General features: G+C 36.7%; 2 protein-coding genes across 2 annotated transcripts; one reads left to right on the top strand and one right to left on the bottom strand.

Annotated features, from left to right (window-relative positions):
• Positions 1-2330, bottom strand: LY79DRAFT_96733 (uncharacterized protein). Its single transcript, XM_060565260.1, has 3 exons — positions 2248-2330; positions 581-2195; positions 1-508 (listed from the first exon to the last, which is right to left on the bottom strand). The coding sequence occupies exons 2-3, from the start codon at positions 2064-2066 to the stop codon at positions 138-140; spliced, it is 1857 nt and encodes a 618-aa protein (XP_060407554.1). The 5' UTR covers positions 2067-2195; positions 2248-2330; the 3' UTR covers positions 1-137.
• A 5535-nt stretch (positions 2331-7865) lies between these two features.
• Positions 7866-9214, top strand: LY79DRAFT_572166 (uncharacterized protein). Its single transcript, XM_060559329.1, has 4 exons — positions 7866-8216; positions 8280-8560; positions 8610-8646; positions 8711-9214. The coding sequence occupies exons 1-4, from the start codon at positions 8060-8062 to the stop codon at positions 8896-8898; spliced, it is 663 nt and encodes a 220-aa protein (XP_060407553.1). The 5' UTR covers positions 7866-8059; the 3' UTR covers positions 8899-9214.
• Positions 9215-18614: the final 9400 nt, after the last annotated feature.

Below are 18614 nucleotides of genomic sequence, written 5' to 3'. Positions count from 1 at the left end.
TTGTGATTAAACTGGTTTATTCTAGTCTCTATGCATTCAATGTTACCTAAACACCACGCTTTCCCATAATGAAGTGACAAACAACTAAGACACCCACGCCCCTTAGTAAGAATAAGAAATAAAATCTTCTTGTTTCCTCAAGGCCCTGTCATGCGATCATCTTGATCTTGCCCACCACCATCAAGATTAGCCATCCACTCTGCTTCCGCACCAACAGGCTCTATATCTTTCCACCGCAACAATCCATGATCCCAGCCCCACTCGATGCGGAAGTCAACTCCGCGAGCATCAAGGTACCAAGCCACCAGGCATTCGATTGAGCACGGCGCGGGCGTGGGGCAGTCTCTTGCCAGTGGAGTCAGCGGCATCACCTCACATCCGGAGAAGTCCCTCATTGCCGGTCCAGAAGGACTTCCCGCGAGCTCGACCATTTGATGGAAATTGTCGTACATATACAGCCAGTGGCTCATGGCAAGCGCGCTACCGTAGGCGACTTGGTCAGTTGGTCCTGTTTGAGATACACAGGTTAGCTTTGTTCCTTTATAAAGCAAAACCGTTGCAGTCCATCTTAATCACTTACCAACACCAACCTGCCCACGCATCCGGGCGCAGTAAAAGTAGTGTTCTCCATGTGGGTGCGGCAGCACGAGTGTGTTGCTGCCTAGCTCTTCTAAGCTCTTGAAATTTGGCCTCGCCCTAAGCGTTGTATCAGGACGAAGACGCAACACTGTGTCATGAATATATCCGTTGGCAATACTCCAAGCTGACCACTGCTTTGCTGCAAACGATATTGTCTTTAACTGGTTGTTAAGCCTCTGCAACCTGTTACCACACATTGTCGCTTCCATTGCCTTTTCTCCGCCAGGATAGTCCTCTTCTTCCCGAGTCACAGGCATAACATCCATAGACCGTAGGTGCAAGCCATAGCACTTCCGTAATTCTGCCCGGATAGAATCCTCGGTTCGGTTGTATATGTCAATGTCTTCAGGCTCAAAGAGAACGTAGGCAAAAACATCGATTCTTGAGAAGAATGAATTATTAGCAACAAGGTGTTCCATGTGCGTTTTGCAGGTCACGTGGCTTGTCCTGTAGAGGCCTGTCACAATGACAGCCAAGGTGCGCTCCTTTTCGCGTTCCTTTGGCGAGACGTAGAGGTCGCATAATCCAGCAATAGAGAGCCTTCCTTGGTCTGAGAGCTCAACTTGCCCAGGGACCATAGCCAACGACCCTGTCAATTGCAGCCAGTGGCTACTCTCGTTGCGTCCCGAGATCTGGCCCTTTCCTACTTCACACCCTGGTACCAGATCACTATGCCACACTGTTGTCCATGCGTTCTTTAAGAAGGCGTTGACAGCAATACGAAAGTGATCCTTCTGCTTCTCAACAATAAGCGTATGCCCGCCGTTGTGCCTATCACCTGTCCCAGTCCACCATACAGGATGGGAGGTCCCGTCTGCGTTCATGCGGTTGAGAACGAGATCTCCATCGTCTTGCAGGACGAGAGTGTACAGGCCTCTTGGAGAAGTAAAGATGGGCATACCCGCTGATAGCAAAACACCCTTTTCATTGGGCGACAGAACGGCGCTTAAGGGTTTAGGCTCTGGCTCTGGCGCCAGTTGGTTCGCCGGTTGATTTGCCGATTGGCCGTGTAAGCCGGGCACGCTCAGTCCGGCGCCGATGGCATTCCAGTCCGAATTCAAGATGAAAGCCCACGATACGAGAAATAAGATCAAGATGCCAAATATGACCTTGGACCTGCGAGAGGCCTTGCCACCTAGTTGAGGCCACACTGATTGGTTTGTGGTCATGTTGGGGCGGTGAGTCGAACCCATGAACCTCTGGTGATAATTTCCGTTGTTACTTCCTGGTCCTCCTGCCACTGGGGCGAAGAGATGACTCGGTAGGGCGGGAAGAGTTGAGGCGTCAGTGAAATTGTCGAAGACGGCTTCTCTGTTACGAGTACAGAGAACCAACAGCTGTTCGAACTTTTTTGCTAGGGAAATTGAGCAACCGCCCCGTGGTATACCAGAAGACGTTGGACTGCTTAAACCGGCGGGTGAGGCCATCCCTCCTCTTTGGCAGCGCAAACGATCATACCACCGTGTCTCAAGCCGCGACGGCTACGCCGAGTGGGACTTTGCTCCCTGTTGCATCGATTCGTAAGCTCATTTGCTAAGGCAGTATCTTCTTGGGCCCTGAAACGTGAATATTAGCGGAGGTCCACAAATACATGATTCAAGGAGATACCTCTCGGCCGCGCCGTAATAGAGAGGAAAATGTCGATCGCCCAATCTTTCTGGCTAGACTGACTGTCCAGCAGTCGCGCGTTGTATCACACTCAGGGTTGTAAAAAATACTACTAGTATTTAGTATACTAATACTAGACTTAAGTATACTTAGTATTAGTATAAGAAAACTATACTAACCTTAGTATTAGTAAGTATTAGTATAGCCTTTATTAGTATTAGTATTACTTAGGTATACTTAAGTATACTAATTAGTATATAAAAATAAATAAAAATAAATAAAAATATAGATAATATACTTTTAGTTATTAATATACTATATATAAAAGTATATATATACTAGCATAAATATATATATACTATTAATACTTTTTATAGTATTTTTTTACTTTTTTTAGTTTATAATTATAATTAATTTATAATTTATACTAGTTTTTAAGTATTAAGTTAATTATTACTAAGATACTAGATTAGTAAGCAAGAAGTTTTACTTACTAAAGTAGTTAAAAATAGTAATTATTTATTTAAAATATTAATTTATTATTTTTATTTATTTTTATTTATTTTTACTTATTTTTACTTACTAATTAGTATACTTAAGTATACTAATACTAAACTAGCCTAGTATTAGTATACCCCTATACTAGACTAGCCTAGTATTAGTATAGGCTCAAAAATACTATTAGTATTAGTATAGGCCAATACTAGACTTAAGTATACTAATTTACAACCCTGATCACACTGGACTTTGACTTCCTGATCGTTCTTTTGTGTTCTACCAACGTGCCAGGGCAGTGATGGCACAGTTTGCAGTGCTAAACAAGGTCGACCACAAATTCAAGGCCACAACCACGGCAAATTCGCCATAGTTACCTATCATATACATAATCAATATACGCCCAATTGAACAGGGATAACGTTGCAATTGACCGCTGTATCCACGCACTTCAACAGTTAGACACAGTTCTGCGCGACGTCAGTATGCTACGTGGATAAGCCCAAGCGTTAGCTAACTTACCAGGTCAGACGAAAGATTGAAACATGAGCCAATGATTATCGTCTGAAGTCGCGGTGTGTAGTCTTGTGAAACATGACACAAGCCTAGTAGCAGCCTGCTCATCCGAGGCACCGACCCTGTCCTGTCTGCCTGGCGTTTTTAACTTCCAGTACCTTGACCTCCCCTGATATCCCCAGATAGAGACCACGTACCATTGGAAGTTCACCATGCTCATACGACTTGTCAGACCACTGCAGAGAATGGCGCTGAGAGGTTTCAAAACAAGACATGCTGTCTGCCTTGTTGATAACTAAAGTACAAGGGATGCTGTAGTTGGCTGAGGAGCTGAAACTAATAGAAGAGGACTGTGGAAAGTGCTGCTTGTGTTATGTCTATGGTAAAAACTCGCCCTTCCAATGACGCGTATTTCCTGTGGGCAGAATGTACGTGTCACCCGAAATGGCCCGATTTTGGTTTGGCCGCCCTATTGGCAGAAATGCATCCCTCATTTGCCCACGTGTCCGGTGTGTACGCCGCTTTAGATGGTTACGTTTTGCTGTCACATTTGACAACTTTCCGCAGGGACCACCCCGCCACAGCTGATTTATCTAACGCACGACCCTTATTTTTGCTAGCTCTGCGCGCTCCTACGCGCGCTCACAAAAGCACGCCTAACGCGGGTATCTACAGCAAATATTTTTCTTTCCTCTTTCGCTTGGATTAATGGCATTGAGTGGCTATCTGCTCAAGCGAGGCTGTGCTAACCCTTCTCAACTAAAATCCCAACTGCTCTATCATATGACCCATGTTATTCCCTATTATTTATGCTAGGGGCTTGGTTTAGGCTGAATTAGTCACCAATCGATTTAGGTTGTGACAAATGCTAAGTTAAGAGGCGTCCATCTGTCTTCGACCAGGCCCTCACTATCGCCTTATGTCCTTAGCTAGTCGCCCGTGAAACTGGATTTTAGCCATCTTCATTTTTCGTGTAAATGTTAACTTAACCAGTATCGAGTAGTGGCCCGGCTATTTAGTAGTGACCATTCTCCCTAGCAACTAGCAATGGAGTTCTTCCACGAGCCCAAATCCGGAACCGCCAGGAGACCAGCACAGGTATAACCTCCCGTAACTCACAGCCTCTCCCGAGCCTCGGCGCGGGGGGCACCGGTTCTAATCCGGTGCCAAGCCGGGCACTACTCGGAGGACAGGGCACTACTTCCTTTATTCATTTGAGATGCAATCAATTCCTCGCGGTGACTACATTGGCCTACCGTCCTCTCTCACTCATAAAGTATGTGTCAGTCTTTGAACAGCTCAACGACCCACCAAGTGACACCAAGTCGGATGATAGTGAATGGGAAGACAGCGAATCTGAGGACTTTGGCTGGGACAGGGGCAAGCACGGCATCGCGAAGTCAATCTAGGACTTGGTCGGTCTCTGCGGCTTGTTTCCCACAACTCGTAAGAACACAGTCTATTTTAAACACTAGTTAGCTAAAGATTTCCTCTCAAACAAGGAATAAACAAGGAATACAAGGCGTACAACTGAAATCTACCTTGTAGCATTACGTACTAGCACTATATTATTTTCTTGAGGTCTCTGGACGTGTTATATTACACGCTCAGACGCGATATTTATAAGCGGCACTACCCTAAGGTTCTTATAGAGAATGTATCCCCACCTAATCTAGACACCCTGGCCCCTTTAAAATACTCCTGCAGGCACTAGGTTGACCACCTTAAGGACTTGAATCCTGTGGAAAGCCCCGCGCACGGTAATAAACAGGACAGCACCAGGGCTCACATCTTCCTTAAAAAGCATTATCTCCCCTGGTTAGAGGTCCAGAGTCTTTTACAAGACATGCCCCAAGCAGTAGTAGCAATGCGGAAACTCGAACTGCTAGTTGTAAAGGTTGGACACGCCTAGAGCGGCGTGCCTCACTGCACCGAAATGACTAGGTCCGGGGCACGTCAGAATTTCGTGGTTTTACTTTGCTTCTCAGAGTCTGTTCCGGTCCCGTTTGTCCACATCGCGGAGGCTCTCACGGCGATATTCTTTGTATTCTGGGACAACCAGACATTCCTGAGGTTCTGACCGGAGCACATGGCTAAACATCGTGGCTGGGGACTTAATAAAGCAAATCCTCTGTACTTTGCGATTCTTAACGTCTATGACCGCGAGAGGGTAAAAAGGCAGCTTGCTGAAAGCGCTCGGAGGAAGGCGATGGCATTCAAGATGAAAACCATCAAGGATGCCCGTACAGGGCAGTCCATTCGCTTATATCCGGACCGTGTAAGGAAAAGCTTTCGCTTTACGCTCTATGCTGAATCCATCCATATTTCAGCCACTTTAGGAAGTGACCTAGGCTTCGTAAATCGCCCAATATTTCGAGTTGAGTATAATATTCGAGCAGAACCGCACCTGTCACCTTACTCATTGAAGGTCTCTCGGAGATTAAACGCCAGTCGACTGGAAATATATCTCAAGGGCAAGCACGGCCATAGCGCATGCAGAGGTCAAGATTTTGAGAGATGGGTTCAATGTTGTTCATGAGTGGCTATGGCCCGAGCTATAAGGATTGTTGGAAGGCTCGAAGGTTGGCATGTGGATTAACTGGAAGTCTGTCAGGAAGATGGTGTTGAAGACACAACGCCAGCGACAACAATGCCCCAATGCACCTACTTGAAGTTATCTAAATACATCAACATTTCCAACAGTCAGAAAGTAAAATCCTATCCCATCAACTGCTACTAAACGTCAGATGCACATATTATTGGCTAAGTCAAACAGGCTGAGGAGTAACAACATCAGAAAGGTATCTTCACATGCGACCAATTACTTGCAAAATACTTCTCAGGTCAGGAACGTCAGATTGCCGAGAGAAAAGAATATATTAAAACCTAGACTGATGTCTACCAGAACTCGATGGTATACTGATCTGCAGTTTCTACTGCCTTCCTTTAAAACAAGGAGAGTAAGTCAATTGCTACATAGTCTGAGTGCCTGGGGGTCTTGCAGCCAAGAATGGTAGCTAGCGACACTGGCGAGCGTCTGTACCACCAACTCGCTGCCGTCTAGTTCTTGCTTGTGCAAAAGTGCACCTGAAAGGGCTTATCCTCTCGGGGCCTGTTGACATGGGAATCCTTCCTCTCGAGCGAAACACGACCCTTCTAAGGCCCGGCCTGCTCCTACCTCTAGTTCCTAATACTGACAATGGATCTACTATCATGGAACCTTCTATAACACCCTGAGCTAGCAAAGGAGTTAAAGATCAGGGGTCTCTGGATCTTGAGTGCTCTAGCTAATTACCCCTGAGACACATCGAAAGCGCACCAGCGGCAGATGCTTTCCATTCCATTCAAAAGTTTACAAATGTAAACCTGGTGAACGCTGAAATGATTACAGGGTATATGGTGTATACGGTGTGGGCGATGCACCTGCACCGCTAGGCTCGCCCGCTGGCTTGTCCGTTCGAACGGAGCGTGCCAGAAGAGCCTTCACAGACGCTTCTGTTGCCGCCGCATATGCCTGCCACGCCTTGTTCTTGTGGCTGTCCGCGTTGTCACAGACACCCTTGACGACGATGTATGGAGTCTCGTTGACTTCTCAAGTCTTTAGGGCTCAGGCGCATCCGCCTTGGGCGACGACTCGTACCTGGGTGTATGCTGTACGTGCCTAAAGCTGGCTTGATAAAGCCTCCATAGGCTTTATGTATGATGCTAATATGTAGCATGAAGATATTGTGGTTGCTTTTGCTTCTTCTCGTTTCACTCATCCACCTATAGCAGTAAAAGTCAGGGTCAGCGTTAGAAACATGGTCATTTCAACATAGAGTAGTTAGAGATATCAGATCCCTGCTTTATCAAAGTGGTGAAATGGTTAAATGGTTAAAGGGGCGATTCACTTGAAGAGTTGCATCTTCAAGTTCCCTTTTACATCGAAATTTAATAAACAGATCGCAGAATCTGCAGCAACGCTCTCCCACTTCTCCGAGAAAATGAGCTGATAAATGGAACATCAGCTCATTTTTAGTGTACCCCTACTAATATTGAGTCATCCTTAAGATAATACTCAAAAATTATTCGTCGAGCTGATGTCTTGGTGCTGCCATTCTAGAACATGCAGGTGCTTTGACCTGTGATGCTGTATCCATACTGTCGTACAAGACAGGGAGTAAACCATTCGGATTGTATCCATCCTAGGAGCCTGTGACACTAATGCGCTATGTACGCCCCAAGAAAAATCAGCCCATTACCGAAAAGAATCAAAGGGTTATTAGATTCCTTCCACATCACTTTATGTGCTTGTGGAATGCGAAATCTCTTAATAATCCGTTGTAGTTGATCTAGATCCTTCGAATATGCCTACTACGCTACTGCGCATTTTGCCAAATTTGCCAACGGTGCCGACTGGGTTACGACCCAACCAGCTGGAGTGCTGGCCGGCGTAACTATATAGTGCATAACGGGGGATAATGATGCAGGTGCATGATTACCGAAGCTTTTGCTTTGTGCCAGAGTTGGTTGCCCTGTTCTACTCGTGACAGACTGCATCGGGTAACTGAAGGTATTAATACTGCTGCCGTCCCGCACCGGCCTTTGTAGATCATATCCTCTTTCAGTCTTTGAAGCTTACATCCTATCTCTAATGTATTGGAGCAGATTCAAATTCCTAGTAACTCATTCATACTTCGTTGTGTGCTAGACTACTTTGCATGGGATTTTTGAATGTCTGTACTGCTATTAACGTCGAGGAGTGCCCGTCGAGGACCCACTTCCCAGCATCTGCACCCCAAATTACACCAGCAAGCCAGTCATGACTGGTCGACTGGGCTATATGGCCCAGCAAGGTCATCTTCAATCAGCCGTTGCGACTGTGGCATATTACGCAACACCACCAAAAGAGGAACCCTTTCTAATGTCCCAGGATTATTTTCCCTGCCAGGAATGGTATGGGAGTGACGCCATCATAGGTGCGTCTAGATACTCTTGAGGCTTACACATTGACTTGGGCCTAACAAGCTCTCTGTGATTAGGAACTGCAGTACTAGAACACCAGCCAATCGACGTTATCGACACTTTTATAGCGGAATCGGACTATACCTCAACGAAATGGGCACCAAAGAATGATAATGACGCCTTTCAGCCGCAACAGTACGCTCAACTGTCACAGTCTGCTCCCCTGAGTTCGCCTATGTATTGGCCGAGTCCAGCCTGCTCAACTCCTGCAACGGTAGCGGCATGGCAACCGCTTCTCGAAAGTCAGCATCGGAACTCACTTGTATTGAGTTCTATAGCGACAAAAGAGGCAAAAAAGGTGAACATAGTCATCCAACCAGCATTAACGTTTATTAAGCGCTCCATAGGGTTCACAAAGACCTCGACATATGGCCGGGGATGAAGGTAAGTCTAGAAGCGTCAGTTCGAAACCCTCAGAAGATAGGATGGGTGGATTACAACAATATAGGCGAGACGAGCGACAAGCCGCGAAAACCTGTCAGAAAGAAGGCCATTTCCAAAAAGGTTTGGACTTCTGCGAAGCGTTGTTGTGAGAAGGCAAAGAGATACGAGATTAATCTTGTGATGATGATGATGATGATGATAATATTTAACGCCCGTCAGGTCCAGTCTGTGTGGCACAAGGCGCCTGCTTAGCCTATCTACTATTATTTACTAGCCTAGGATTCCTCTACAGAAGGGATCTTAGGCATAATAATGTCCCTCTTTAACAGTATAAATCCCTTATCTTAAGCCTATAAATTAGTGTTTTTTTCCTAAGAATATATATAAAGTTAAAGATACTAGGTAATAACTATATAGAAAAGTATAAAGTTAAGTTATAAAGTAGTAAAAGAGAAGGTAAAGGTTTAGTAAAGGTAGGTATATATATAACTAAAGGTAAAAGTATAGCCTTATTAAAAGGTAAAGAGGAAAGTATAAGTAAATATAGTAATAAAGATATATAAGAAGGACCTTAGCTAGCTAATAGTTAAAGGTAACCTATAAAGGTACTAGATTAACTTATAGGGCCCTTTAGCTAAGCTAGTAATACTAAGCTTAGGTTATAAGGTAGCCTTATACTATAGGTCCTCTCTTTAGGGGGTTAACTAAAAGTAGTAGCCTAGGCTATTATCTACTAGAGGCTAAGTGTATATATTAACCTTCTAGGTGTTAGCTTAATAAACTTAGCCTACTACTTCTTAAGCTAGGCTTTTATACTAAGCTAGGGGGAGTAAGGCTAAGTATATTAGTAGTATAGTAAGTACTTTAGGCTTTTTAAAGCCCTATAGTAGTAGTACTATTTAGTGTTATTATAAGTAAAGTAGTTATAATATACTATATAGTCTTTATATTTAGTCTAAGTAGCTAGGAGAAAGTAAAGCTTATAGTAAAAGAGTTTAAGCTCTAGGGGAGGTTTAATAGTAGCCTTAAGGTCTTAGAGGCCCTATAGGTAGTAGTACTCTAGGTAAAAGGTATACTACTAGGTAAAGAAAGCATAAGTAAAGTCTAAGTAAATATAGTACTTAATATAGCTAATTATAGGGAGGTATATATATAGGTCTAGGGATTTAATAGTTAAGCTATATTTAGTAAGGTAGTCTATAATATTATTACTATATATCTATATATAGCTAAGGGACTACTAGATGTCTACTATAAGAGGAGACTCCTTAGCTAAGTACTAAAAGTTAAAGAAGGTAGATTATAAGGAGTTAGTAAAAGTACTATTAAGGCACTATATAATAGTGTAGTTATCTAGGTAAACAGAGATATTAGTTATTTCTAGGTAATCTAAGGTAATCTAGAGGGCTATATAGAGGCTAGTGTTAGCCTCTTCTACTTTAGTATTAAAAACCTCTATGTTTAAGAGTTAGTAGTAGCTAGTATATATAAGAGTAGGTCTTTAAAAGACAGTATATCTATAGCTAGTATTATATAAGGTAGTCTATAAGCTATTAGTATATACTAGTAGGTAGATAAAAGGTAAAGAGGCTACCTATATAGTATAGATTATAGTAGCTTCTTTTTTACTAAGCTTAGTCCTTAGGGGGTAGTTATATATCTAAGGGAGAAGTTTAAAGTATAGAAAGTAAAGTAAGGTTTTTTCTATATTAATAAAGATAGTAAAGTAAAGTATAATACCTTACTATTCTTAGTTTACTTATATATATAGTCTAGTTATAAGTAAGTATAAGAAGTCTAGGGTCTTTAGTTAAAGTAAGTATTATAACTAGTAGGTATTTAGAAGTAGCTTAACTAGTAAGGTTATAGATTCTTTATAAAGTATAAACAAAAGTATAGTTTACTAGACTAGTAGGTAGCCCCTAATCTTTAAGTTAATAGCTAACTAAAGTTTTACTAGCTAGTCCTTTAGGCTAGTAGTAATATATTAGAAGGTATTATTTTTCTTTTTAGCTATAGCCTTAGTATAGCTAAAGTACTATAGTTCTAAGGTATAAAAGGCTTTTAGGATAATAATAGTATAAAGTGCTTTTTATATAGTAGCTAAGGGGGCACCTCTAATAACCTTATTAAGGCTACAGAGGTGCCTTATTACTAAGTGTACCTTAGTAGTATAAGACTTAATATAAGTCTTAAATAAGAAGAAGTAGTTAAGCTATACCTTAAGCTAATATATAGTAGGTTCTAGGGTAATTAGTCTATAGTAGTACTTAATTAAGGGGAATAGGTTATTATTAAGTTTATAGCTAAAGTATATTACCTTTATTTTAGCTAGGTTAAAAGTAATACTAATAAAGGCTTTATATTTAATAGTTATATTAAGTATAGACTAGGCTATAGTAGTAGTATATTTAAGGGATTTCTTTATATAAAGGATAATATAGTTATTTATATATTTAAAGTAGGTTAAGGCTAGGCCTATGCTATAGATAGGCGCTATATATAGTAAGTATAAGATAAGTAACATAGGGGATCCTTATAAAAGTCTATAAGATAAAGGGGATATAGGTATTCTTATCCTTTTATACTAAATAGACGCTTAATAAAGGCTTATAAAGTACTTAACTTATTTAATAATATTATATAGCTAGCCTTATTCCCTAAGGTATAAGTTAAAAGCGTCTAGTAGAGTAGTATTAAAGGCTCCTTAGATATTATAGGTTATAAGAGTAGTAACCTCTTTATAAGTAAAAGTAGCCTTAACGTTATATATAAAGGTAGCTATAATATTAACTATAGACCTTTTTAGTAGTATACCCTCTACTTATAGGTAAAAGATACTTTACTAAATATAGGTCTAGGTAATTTTATAGGCTAAAAGGCGTTTTAGCCCTTTACTAAGTGTTAAAAGAAGTAATATAGGGCGCTAGCCTTTAGTAGTACTAGTGTCTTAGTTTAGCTTAAGGATTATAATAGTCTTAGCTTAGTAAAAAAGTAAAAAGTAATACTTTATTTAGATATAGTGTTAGTATAGTTATATAATATACTAGCTAAGGTAAAGCTAAGTAGCCTTAAGTATATTAATAGTAACTTTATTTACCTTTAGAGAGGTATTACCTACTCCTAGTAAAGTAGTATAGTATTTCTTTATAGTAACCTTATTAGTCTAAGAAGGTATTTTATATAAGACTATAAATATTATATAGCTAAAGTTATCTATATAGATATTTCTCTTAAGAAGTTTTATCCTAAGGAATAGTACTTTTTTTATTAAGTTAGTAATAACTATATTATTTAGCCTTTATAATAATAAAAAAGTAAACTAAGTAAATAGCTTATCTTAGCTTATTATATAGTATAGGTCTTTATTTATCTTTATATTATATATCTAAGTCTACTATATAGTAGACTTAGCCTTATAGATAGTAAAGTAAAAGAGGTAGTAGGCTTTCTTAGTGTCTAGTAAAATAAAGTCTTAGTTAGTAAGCTAGTAATATACTTCTTTTACTTCTTAGTAGTCTTTAGACTACTAGGGTATACCTTTGCCTCTAGGTGTACTTTATATACTAGCCTTAGCTAAGGCTATCTAGAGGACTACACTAATAGTAAGTATAGTTTAATTAAGGTTATTATAAGAGTTAGTAAAAGTAAGTATAGTCTATACTATATCCTTTACTATAGCTAAGAACTCTAGGATTTATTTAAGTAAAAGACAAAAGTAGGCTCTTAGGTAAAAAGTATATAAGATATTAGTATAGAAAAGTATAGTAATTATAGTAAAGTAGTTAAATCTAGTGTAGTACTATAGAGTAACCTATAATAAAGTAAAAAGGATATTAGTTACTACTAGGTTAAAGGTGTTATTAGCCTAGTAAGTAGGTTTTCTAGAGGAGTTAAAGACTAGTAGGTTAGAACTAGTAAACTAGTTAATAAGTTATATTACCCTATAATTTAGTTTAGCTCTAGGTTACTATAAGTAGTATATAGTATTAAAGTCTCTAGCTACTAAGGTTCTCTATAGTAGTATTTACTATTCTAGGGAGTAAAAGGTTATTATAAGGGTAATATCTTAGTATATATTAAAGATATATATCTAGTATACTATAATACCTAGTAGGTCTTAGTTTAAAGTCTTAGTAATACCTTATAATTCTATAGCTAGTAGGTCCTTCTAGATATAGAAGAGAATATAAGGTTATATTTTTATATTTATCTATATATATACTAGTAAAAAAAAAGTAAAGTCTAGGTAAAACTTAGTAATATTTTATACTTTATCTAAAGAGCACTATAGTTCTTATATTAGTATAACCTTAGTATAGGCTACTAAAGTAAATATAAGGGTAGTATTATATATTACTCTAGATTTCTTAATATTAACTTAGAATACTTAAAAGGTTAGTGTAGTTATAAGTATTTACTAGTTCTAGTGTTTTTTTATATAGCTACTCTTATAGCTATAGGGGATATAGGTTATATATCTAGGATTAAGGTCTCTAAGGTAAGTATAAAAGTAGTGCCTCTTTTTAATAAAAGGTAGTCTAATAGTATAGTAATATTCTCTTTATTTTATAGTCTACTTACTAGGTTAATACTTAGTATTACTAGGGGTAAGGTTATAAGGTTAGTAGTTTCTAGGGCTAAGGCTAAGGCTAAGGGCTTAGTGTATATAGTAGCTAAGGCTAGTAGATCTATTAGAGTAGTAGCTTAGGTTACTTTATAAAGTGCTTAGCTTTATTATCTAATATATAGTTTCTTAGCCTTAGTAAGGTAGTAATAAGAGCTATTTCTTATTTATAGTCTAGTAAAGTAAGTCTTAGCTATTAAGTTATAGAGGCTATAGTAGTTATAGTATTTAGTAAAAGTAGTATATATATCTAGGAGGTAGTCTATAGATTAGCTATACTAAGAGTAAAATAATTAGTAATAGTAAAAGTAGTTTTTATACTAGTCTTAGTAGGTTAAGTATTATTTTAGTAGTTTCTTTTTAAGTTTAAAAGAGGTAGTACTTCTAAAGAGTTAAAAGGCTAAGTAAAGTAAAGTAAAGCTAAATATAATAACCTAGGATTAAAAGTTAAAGTCTTTAGAGGTAAAAGTTAAGTACACCTAAATAGCTAGTGTACTTACTTATAGTTTAACCTCTAAGGCTATTATAAACTTAGTAAAAATAAGGTTATAGTTAAATCTTAACTTAATATTATATAGGATATTATAGATAATATAGGTATACTAACTAGTAGATCTTTTAATATAAGTTATATTAAAGAGTTAAAATAGCTTAATACTATAAGTAAGTATAGCTAATTATATTCCTATAGTATATAAAGTAATTATAAAACTACTATTAACCTTAGTTATTACTATAAGGTCCTTAACTAAGACTTTATAAGCTTTTATAAGTTAGTTATAAATAACTAAAGGATTAGTTATTTATAAAGAGTAGTCTATAAGAAGTTAAATAAAGATATAAGGATCCTCTAAGTATATATTACTAGGCCTCTTTTATAAAGTAAGTAAGTGTCCTATAGTAACCTAATAAAGTAATACCTCTTATTATCTATAGTAGAAGGTAGTATTTATATATATCTTAGGCTAAGGCTAAGGCTAAGGCTAAAAGAGATTACTAGGTAAGCTATACTATCTAAAGGTAATATCTTAAAGAAACTAGGTAAATATAAAGGTATAGTAGTAAGCTACTACTTAGTTAACTAGTTTTAACTTAAGCTAAGTTAAAGTTAACTAAACTATATTAGTAAAAGTAGTACTAATATAGTAGAGGCTTTTAATCTTATTTAAGAGATTACTAGCTATAAAGTTTTCTTTATAAATAGTAGTAAAGTAAAAAGTAAAAGATTTAAAGGTCTCTTTATCTTTTACTATTAATAATAAAAAAAAGTAAATTATTTTTATAGTAAATAAACTAGTTACTAAGTAAAGTTAAGGCTATAAATAATAGTATTTAAGTAAGTAGTATTATATAAAGGTAGTAGTAATAAGTTAAAGACGTCTAAAAGGATAGCTATAGACAAGAAGGCCTAGGCTAGGGGGCCTAGGGCCTTAGCCTTAGTGGCTAGGGCTATAGGAAGAAATTTAGTCTAAAAGGTGGCTGTTAGTGTCTATAGTATAATTGAGGTGGCCTGCACTAACAGTGTGTGCCAAGAAAAATATATAGGAGGGAAGGTTGAGATTAATCTTGTGGCCAAAGGGGAGCAGCTTGTGGAAGAACAAAGATACCTCGATGCTTGCGTAATGGCGCTTAAGACAGAGGTTCTTACCCTGAAGCATCAAATCTTTGAGCATAGCGATTGTGACTGTGATTTTATTCGTAGATATATTGTCAAGGCGGCCGGTGACGTAGTTGCTTCTGCAGGTAATTAAACATTCGAGGGCGTACGGCCGTCATCATGTATTGTTTATATCTGATCCAAGGGGCGTGACTGATGCACCATGCTTACATCGCATTCATTGAGGTACTTAAAAGTACATCCTTTATTCCAGGTGCAGTTCGACGGCACGCTATGGAAGTCGGGACCGCCCATTCTGATGGTGACGAGGAAGTAAGCGACGAGTACCGGCCTTACCGTCGTGCCTGAGGAAGATAGCGTTTCTTTGGATGCAGATCATTCGGTTCTTGTCAAGTTCGAATCCCGGCGAGACGATGCCTATGTTGTCGTAAAAGAGCAGGTTAATCTCGTGTCTGCTGCTGCTTCTTGGACCGAAGACCGTAGGTGGCCCCAAATTTCCTGCTACAGGCATGTCGTCACTGTTGACTGCCCATGCTAGAATAGTTCTTCCAAAACAGCCTTGGCTTTCGAGATCTGCCAATCCTGTGGAAAGAAGAGCTTCTACTACGTCCGCAGCATCGTCTTGGGCAACCCACGCTAGTGGACTCCATCCATCAATGTTCTTAGCATCGACTTCCCTACAGCTGTGCCTGAGCAGCATCTGCAAAGCATCCAAGTGGGCAGGAACCATGGGTGACTAATACCCCTAAATCAGCAGGGATGGGCGACCAGGAACAGTAGCGGTTAACAGGCAGACACATTGCGGGTCTGCCCACAGGCCCCCGAAGTACTACACTATAACTAACATTAATTATATTAAAATAATAGATATATTTAGATATTCTAATTAGTTAATTAAGTTAATGTAGGTCTACTATATCCTCCTTGTTTTTTTAGGGTTAACTAGACTACCTACCTATATATAATAATAGTAAGTTAATAACCTATTACTACTAACCTATTACTACTAACCTATTATTAACTATATTATTTATTACTAATTAACCTTTTATTTTATTATTATTATTTTCTTTATATTACTATAGTATTAGATATCTTTTTATTAACTACTAGTAAAGCTAATATAATTAATATATTAAATAATAAAATTATAACCTTTTAAGTGCCCTTACTACCTAACTATAAAGATAATATAGTTAACTTTAACCTAGAGAACTTTTAGAAAAAGCTTAATAGTAAGAATATTCCTTTTACTAGCTTACTTATTTATTTAACTATTTACTTTATTAAGACTTACTTTATATATCTCTAAGACCTAGGCTAACTTTATTATTATACTTAATAACCTTACTACTTACTATAAGTAATACTTTTACTTTACTAAGCCTATAAAAGTAAATACTACTAAATTTAAATAAATATAGGCTTTTATTAGTAATTTCTTTAATTTAACTAAAGCTTAAAGCTATACCTTTAGTAGTACTACTACTACTTACTATTACTGCCTACTTTAGTTAACTAAAGCTAATAAGCCTTAAGGCAGTAAGACTATAATAACCTATAACTATACTATATAAATAAGCACTAGTTACCTTATATATATTAAAGTTATTAAATAATAAATAAGTAACTTTACTATAATAGTAGTTATTTTATAAGTTAGCCTAGGCCTTTATAACTACTTACTTAAACGCCTTAATTAAATTTACTTACTATAGAGTATTAAAGACCTTACTACTAAGTAAGTTACTTTTAGTTATTTACTTACTAAAGTCTACTATATACTCTAAGGCTACTTTAGCTACTATAAGGCTATTAAGTAAGCACTAGTAACTATAGGTAGCTATTAGCTTTTTTACTAGGCTATATATAATATAGGCTACTACTAGCTAGCTATTTACTTTAACCTTTGCTTTATTAGCTATAACTATTTATAGTACTTATAAGTTACTAAAGCTAAGGCTTATTATTATACTTATAACCTTTAATTTTAGTATTATATAGTTTAATATACTAATAAAGTAAATAAAAGGCTTATATAGGCCTCTAAAGCTAACTTTATATTATTATAGTAATATAGCCTTTTTACTATAATAAATACTACTTACTAAACTAATTAGCTTAGCTAGCTACTTTATATAGTTATAGTAAAAAATACTATAGGTAGCTAAATACTAGTTAGTTATTTTCTTACTAAAAAAAGTAATACTAATATTATTACTACTTACTTATATATATTAAAAGGCTAAGCTAACTAGTAGTTATATTACTTTTTTACTAATAATTTAGCTATTAAATAATACACTATATATAATACTTTTTATAGCCTTATAAATAGTAAAATAAAAGTATTATACTTCTTTTACTATATTTACTATAAAAGAACCTTTTACTATTATCTTATAAAATACTTAACTAGCCTATACTATATAATCTCTATATTAAAATATTACTATATAAGGCTAGGTTATTATAAATTTATTACTACTATAATAAAAAGTTTAATATATAAGGAAGCTACCTATATTAAAAATAACTAGCTACTAATACTTAACCTTTAGGCTAACTATACCTATAACTATTTACTACTACTACTCTAGGCTAAAATAACTAACTTACTTAAAGGCCTTTATAGCGTTATTAAGTATAGCTACTATTATATACTCTAGTAATTTAGCCTCTAAAAGGCTATTAAGTATATTAACTATATTAATAGTAAATACTTTACTACTACTAAGCTATACTTTATAAACTTTTATAGTAAAGTCCTTTATAAATAATAAGTCTTACTTTATCTTTTTTATTTACCTATACTTATATAAAAGTTAATTACTAGTAAACTTTATAAAGTAAAAGTAACTATTACTAATAGTTTAGATTTATATTATAATATATAAGTAAGTAATAATAGGCTAGTATATAACTATAGCTTTTATAAGTAGTAGATTTTACTTTACTAATATATTCTTTAATAGGCTATAACTAAAGATAATATTATAGGTGCTTACTAGTAGTAATAGATATAAAGCTAAGGTAAAGCTAAGTATAAGATATATAAGGCTTATAAGGTATACTATATACTATATATAGCTAACTATAAAGGTATTCTTATTCTCTCTAGGCTTACTATTTAAAGTTATATAAAGGTTTTATTAAATTAATACTATTAATAAAAGAAGGCCTATTATAATAAGTAACCTAATTACTTTACTTAGTATATAATATAAGTAAAAAAGGCTATTACTTAGCTAGTAGGTCTTATACTTAATAATTAATAGTAAAGTACTTTAGTTAGCTATAATAATTAATTTATACTTTTTAATATTATAGTAAATAACTTAGTAAAAAATAAAAATATAAACCTTACTATTAATAAAAAAATAAATAGTAGTAATATAAAGGAGAAAAAAAATAATAGTTAATATAGTAGGTAAGTAAAATATTTATATATAGGTATAGATATAGGTACATCTGTGCTAGCCCCCCTAGTATGCCCCCTATACTGCCTTATTAGGTTTAATGCTGACTTCAGGAGAAATAGGTGGCCGCCAGGGCAAAAGTCCCTGAGGTACACATGCGCACAGATGCTAGCCCCGCAATATGTCTGCCTGTTAACCGCTACCCCAGGAACGTGGCCATAATGTTATTATGTTTACTAGTCCCGCACTAAAGACTACGGCCTAGGGTCGTGGTACTGGTAACTGGCTAAGGTTACAGTTGAGT

The sequence above is a fragment of the Colletotrichum navitas genome, assembly GCF_030913465.1.
Source record: "Colletotrichum navitas strain CBS 125086 chromosome Unknown LY79scaffold_143, whole genome shotgun sequence".
In the NCBI taxonomy this organism is placed as follows: domain Eukaryota; kingdom Fungi; phylum Ascomycota; class Sordariomycetes; order Glomerellales; family Glomerellaceae; genus Colletotrichum; species Colletotrichum navitas.
This window is presented reverse-complemented; position numbering and strand designations above follow the sequence as displayed.